At 39.7% G+C, this 6,029-nt stretch overlaps 1 protein-coding gene across 1 annotated transcript; it reads left to right on the forward strand.

The window, feature by feature from the left end:
• The first annotated feature begins 1,493 nt into the window (after nt 1–1,493).
• On the forward strand, nt 1,494–5,801 carry LOC137614873 (uncharacterized). The gene is made up of 5 exons (XM_068344531.1): nt 1,494–1,512; nt 2,313–3,225; nt 3,462–3,702; nt 4,108–4,731; nt 5,742–5,801. The coding sequence occupies exons 1-5, from the start codon at nt 1,494–1,496 to the stop codon at nt 5,799–5,801; spliced, it is 1,857 nt and encodes a 618-aa protein (XP_068200632.1).
• Nucleotides 5,802–6,029: the final 228 nt, after the last annotated feature.

Here is a 6,029-nt window from a genome sequence, read left to right on the forward strand (position 1 = left end):
CTTCTTGACTTGGCTTAAAGAGGCAAATGTGCTCAGTTTGTTTCTTGGGATGGGTTGGTGGAAACTAACTAACTTGCTCTTTAGTCTTTGTGTTATGAACTCACTGAATGCTTTTTCTCCAACTGCATCAGCGCTCAACAAGTCAGCTTCAATTTTTGAAGTTGCTGGTGCTCCAGAAGACAAACAGAATAATTTATCCTTGACATCAATCTGAAAAGTGTTCACAAATCTCTTAATTGCTTCAAGAAGAGACTGAACGTCTGACTCTGATTTAGCAAGTTGCGACTTTCTGATTTCCTTGTGTGTGTCAAGCTCTGTGGAACTCATGTCTGCCATTTCATATGTCGCTTCCATAAATGTAGCTCTGGCATGGCGGGTGATGCACCACCTGTTGTACGCTGCAGGGTTTCTACTAAAGCCAATGATTCCACAATGTGATTTTGCATGTCTATTGATGGTCTCTTCAATTGTGAGGTCCACTAGATTCCGTGAAGATGGAACATCAGAGAGGGAAACACTAAAACGATTTTTACGCAACAAGTCCTCAGCACCAGGGTGGGTGTGTGACAAGTTCATCAAAGAGAAAAGGTACACTGGAACATACCGTGCATAGTTATGATGGTTGTAGGCAAAAAATGCTGGGCACATGTCCCATAACGAGGCTATGTGTAGATCAAGATCATTCAACTTAAATTGCCCTAGCAAATCGCAAGAGCAACGCCACTTTGTCCATATAGTTTAGCCATAAACAAGCTGTTTTGCCAAGTTCTCCATGTCTCACTTGATCTTTGAAAATACAGTACTGCTGATACAGCTATTTGAAGCAGTCACTTGCAAGGAGGTCATTCAAACCTTTCTTTATCTATGGCAAACTTTTGTCTTTCTCTCTCCTTATCTACCTCTAACTTTTCTTTCTACTTCTAACTTTTGTTTTTCTCTCTCTTTATCTACCTCTAACTTTTGTCTTTCTACTTCTAGCTTTTGTCTTTCTCTCTCTTTATCTACCTCTAACTTTTGTCTTTCTCTCTCTTTATCTACCTCTAACTTTTGTCTTTCTCTCTTTATCTACCTCTAACTTTTGTCTTTCTCTCTCTTTATCTGCCTCTAACTTTTGTCTTTCTCTCTCTTTATCTACCTCTAACTTTTGTCTTTCTATGTCTAACTTTACTTGTTCTAACTGTAGGGCTAACCTCATATGCTCAACATCAGAGGTTTCTTTCTTAGCATTCGTGAATTTCCTAGCCTCGTGTTCTTCTACAATTTCCTCTTCTACAAGATATTCTAAAATGACATTTTTTATGTCATCTTTCCTGTCTCTTGAACTAACAGTTACTTCAAACTTAGCTGCCAAAGCCAACAATTCACTCTTTTTAGCATATACTATAGTGTTAAGTTTTCCCTTAGGGTCACTGAAAAATAAGTCTACTGAAAACATTGCGACTGAAAATCCACAAGAGAATGTAGCAAAGTCAACGAGAAGTGTTCCCAATAGCATGAACAATTACAGAATACGTAATATATATCACGTGATGTAATACTGAACTATTCATCCATTACGCAAGTCGGGTAAGAATAAATAATTATAATTACTGGTACAAAACTGTATGAAGGAAGCAAAATGAAAAGTTAATACTTGGATGCTTCGATGAAGCAGTAAATATAATTAACGGTACAAAACTGTACGAATGAAGCGATATAAAAAGCAATAATACTTAGATGATTCGAATAGCGTAGATACAGAAATGTCAGGCCAGTAAAACTCCAAACCTACTCTATTACACGCCGCTAAGGTAATATGATGCCATGATGTCATAAAGACAAAGTTTCTAATAATATTTCTCCCAAAACTATTTGAAACAAAGCGAACCAATGTAAATGAACTCGGTTACTTTCTACATTAACTTAGATACGACTGCAGCTATAATAGCGATGTCCGAAAACATGAATTGGAATGACTTAAATGTCGAGATAAATCGCTATAAGATAAATAGGAGAAAAGAACCCACGCAACATACTGTAATAGATCTATTCGATAATCACAATGTATACAAATTGAAATTATCGTACGTTGGAACATTCAAGGTGACTTTAACTGTCAGTACTTTGGTAGTTTAATCAGGTGTGTTTACTTGTTTCAGATCCTGGACAGACCCCCAATTATTAGAAACTAAGCCTTAGCCTAGCCTTACAGCTTATAATAAGAACATTTAAGAAATATCAATCAATGAGGGAACGTGTAAAACTCAGATCACAAAATATAACAATTCAATAATAGAAATAACAATTAATTACATTGACATTTACGTTTGTAGAAAACAACTCGCAGGTTAAACCCACACAAGCTTCCACTAAGGAAGGTAAGGTACCTAGCTATTACTTTGATAAAGGAGTCCTGTTTAGGCTGTACCAACCTAGAAAGCTGTCAGCTAATGATACCTGGGCTAATAAAGAACAACTTGTAGTACCATTAACTTTACGTAAGATTATTTTGAGTGTTGCTCATCAAGCAGATTCCCATTTAGGAGTGTCAAAGACCCACAAACGTATAGCTAATGATTTCTTTTGGCCAGGTATGAAACATGATGTATTTGAATTTGTTAAAGAGTGTCATATCTGTCAAGTAGTTGGAAAACCAAACGAGGTAATTCCAAAAGCACACCTCATACCAATTGTAATACCACACGAACCTTTCAGTAAAGTCATAATTGACTGTGTAGGCCCATTGCCAAAAACAAAGAAAGGTAATCAATATATTTTGACTATACTTTGTCCTACCACTAGATACCCTATTGCAATTCCCCTTGGTAACATTTGTGCTAGAAATATTGTGAAAAACCTCCTTAAAGTTTTCACCACTTATGGATTCCCAAAAGAAATACAGAGTGATCGGGGTACTAATTTCACAAGTGACCTTTTCAATGAAACTTTAAGGGAATTTATTATAAAACATATTCTTGCATCACCATATCACCCACAATCACAAGGTGCTCTTGAAAGACACCATCAGACCTTAAAATCATTACTTCGAAAATTTTGTATGGAGACTGGAACAGACTGGGATGAGAGTTTAGACTTAATATTATTTGTAATTAAAGAAGTCCCTAATGATTCCTTAGGTATGTCACCGTTTGAGATGTTATTTGGACACAAAGTTAGGGGGCCACTACAAGTACTTAAAGATAAAATGTTGAACAATGATACCTTAGATAATGTAACTGTAGGGCAGTATGTTGATAAATTGAAATTTAAATTGAGAAAGTCCATAATTTTGCATTTAATAACGTAACAAGTAGTCAAGATGCGACGAAGGAAAATTTTGATCTAAAAACTAAAGTTCGTACGTTCAAAGAAGGGGATTTTGTACTTTTATATTTCCCAACTCCTAGTTCTCCTCTCCAACATAAATTTTCTGGTCCTTATATAATTCAGAAATGTGTCAATAATAACAATTATATAATCAGTACTCCAGACAGAAGAAAGTCAACCCAATTAGGTCATGTATATCTCATCAAGAAATATCATGGTAATCCTCCAGTTGCTTTGCATTGTCCATTAGACACTAATGTATTAGATTCTAAGAAATATAATGCACCAGCACACCAAAGTAAAACCCCATTGCCACATGATGTAGATTTATATCACTCTAATGATATTGTTTCTTGGACAGACTCTGCTAACCAGGAAATAGTGCAGAATATTCCAGTATATTTACAGCATCTACCCCGAAAGCAGAGGAGCCAGCTAGCAGAATGATTCCACAAATATAAGAGTATATGTGGGGATGTGCCTCAACGTTGCAGTGATGCTGAACACGACATTGAATTACAGCCGGGTACACGACCAATTCGTCAACACTATTACAGGACCAGCCTGGAAAAGCAGCAACGGATGAAGGAGGAAGTGTCGTATTTACTGAAGAATGGATAGGCAACTAGAAGCCCATCAGCTTGGGTTTCACCATGTCTTTTAGTTACAAAACCAAACGGTAAAGTAAGGTTATGCACTAACTTTTGAAAAATAAACAATGTTACTATCAAAGATAGCTATCCATTACCAAGGATTGATGACATTTTAGATGCCATTGGTAATGCCAAATATTTATCACAGATCGATCTATTGCGTGGATATTATCAGATTCCACTTACAGATAGAGCAAAGCTAATATCTGCCTTCATAACCCCGTTTGGATTATTCCAATATGAGAGGCTTCCATTTGGTTTAACCAATGCACCCGCCATCTTCCAGCGCTTGGTGAATAGTGTAATTCAGGATCTTGATGGTACATATGTGTACATCGACGATATTGTTGTAACATCTGACACCTTGGATGAGCACATACATCGACTAACAGCATTGTTTGGTCATCTTCAGGAGTTTGGACTTACTATTCCCCTAGCAAAATCTTCATTTGGTAAAGGGAAAGTTAGGTATTTAGGTCACATCACAGGTAGTGGAGAAATTACTCCAAAAGATGAAAATACTACCACTATTGTAGAGTTTCCTGTCCCAAGAAATAGGAAAAGTCTTTTAAGATTTTTAGGTATGACCTCCTATTACAGGAAATTCTGTAAAAATTATAGTACAGTAGCCACTCCCTTGATTGACCTCCCCAGCCCCAAAAATAAATTTGTATGGTCTTCTAATTGTCAACAAGCTTTTGATCAACTAAAGAATATACTTTGCTCTAATCCTGTCCTTATTGCTCCTGATCTTGCTCTGGCCAAAAAACTTGTAAGTAGGCCATCGCTCATGGCGGTGTCCTCCCGGGTTTCTAATATTTTCTTTTTACATGATGCAGGAACGGGCGTCCTATTTTGGGTAGACACGGGTGCTTGTCGTTCTCTTTTGCCAAGGGAACTGTTCAGGACACGACATAGTCTGTCTACATCTGCCGACTTCCGCCTGGTAGCTGCCAATGGATCTGCCATACCCACCTACGGTTACAAGAACCTCAAATTATTGTTTGGAAACGGTAAATTTAATTTGATGTTTCTCGTTGCTGACGTCACATTGCCAATCCTCAATGCGGATTTCCTCTCGATGTCGCCAACCGAGGATTGGTCAACGCTGACTCGAACTTGTCGGCACCTCTTCAACCCGCTCCCTCCAACCTCGCTCTCAACATCAGCGCACCCACAGAGGCCTACGCCCACCTCCTCACGTCGTACCCGGAAGTTTTCCGTCCAGAACTTCGCCAAACGCCCACGGATCCTTCCAAGCACAGTATTTATCACCATATCAAGACGACGGGACCCAAGTCTTCTCAAAATTCAGACTTATGGCACCGGAACGATTGGCAGCTGCCAAACAGATGTTCGCCGAAATGGAGGAAATGGGCCTTTGCCAAAAGGCCTCCAGCCTCTGGTCGTCACCCTCGCACATCGTTCTGAAGAAAGACGGCTCCCTCCGTCAGTCCGGGCATTACAGGCACCTGAACATGCAAACAGAACCAGATCACTACCCACTCCCTAAAATCGCCAACGTGACCTTCTACCTGCACAAAGCGAAGGTTTTATCCACGCTCGACCTCCTGAAGGGGTATTATCCGGTGCCTATGAACCCAGAAGACATCCCCAAGACCGCCACCACCACTCCGTTTGGTACATAAACATTCAATTACTTCTGTTTTGGCCTTCGCAATGCTGAGGCCACTTTTCAACGCCTCATGGATGGCATCTTAGGGGACCTCCCCTTCTGTGTATGTTATGTGGATAACATACTTCTGTTCTCTTTCTCAAAAGAGGAACACCTCCTTCACCTGCGCATCGTGCTCGACCACCTGCAACAAAACGGCCTTGTAGTCCGGTATGACAAGTGTACCTTTGGCACCAACGAAGTGTCGTTCTTAGGGCACCGCATCACTCCTGAAGGAGTCCATCCCATCCCTGAAGAGTTAACAGCCATTACGAAATTCCCCACACCCTCGACCGTCAAAACTCTGCAGGAATTCTTGGGCATGATCAACTATTATCACCGTTTACTGCCAGCCATTGCCGCCACTCTTGCTTCCCTCTACGCCTCCCTCAAGG

The sequence above is a fragment of the Palaemon carinicauda genome, chromosome 21 (genome assembly GCF_036898095.1).
Source record: "Palaemon carinicauda isolate YSFRI2023 chromosome 21, ASM3689809v2, whole genome shotgun sequence".
In the NCBI taxonomy this organism is placed as follows: Eukaryota; Metazoa; Arthropoda; class Malacostraca; order Decapoda; family Palaemonidae; genus Palaemon; species Palaemon carinicauda.

Bases quoted from the DNA above. Each gene is read 5' to 3' on its own strand.
- LOC137614873 (XM_068344531.1), top strand. The intron at 3,226-3,461 runs GTATGTTGATAA...TTATATAATCAG, and splicing joins GATAATGTAACTGTAGGGCA to TACTCCAGACAGAAGAAAGT. The intron at 3,703-4,107 runs GTATATTTACAG...TATTTATCACAG, and splicing joins AAATAGTGCAGAATATTCCA to ATCGATCTATTGCGTGGATA.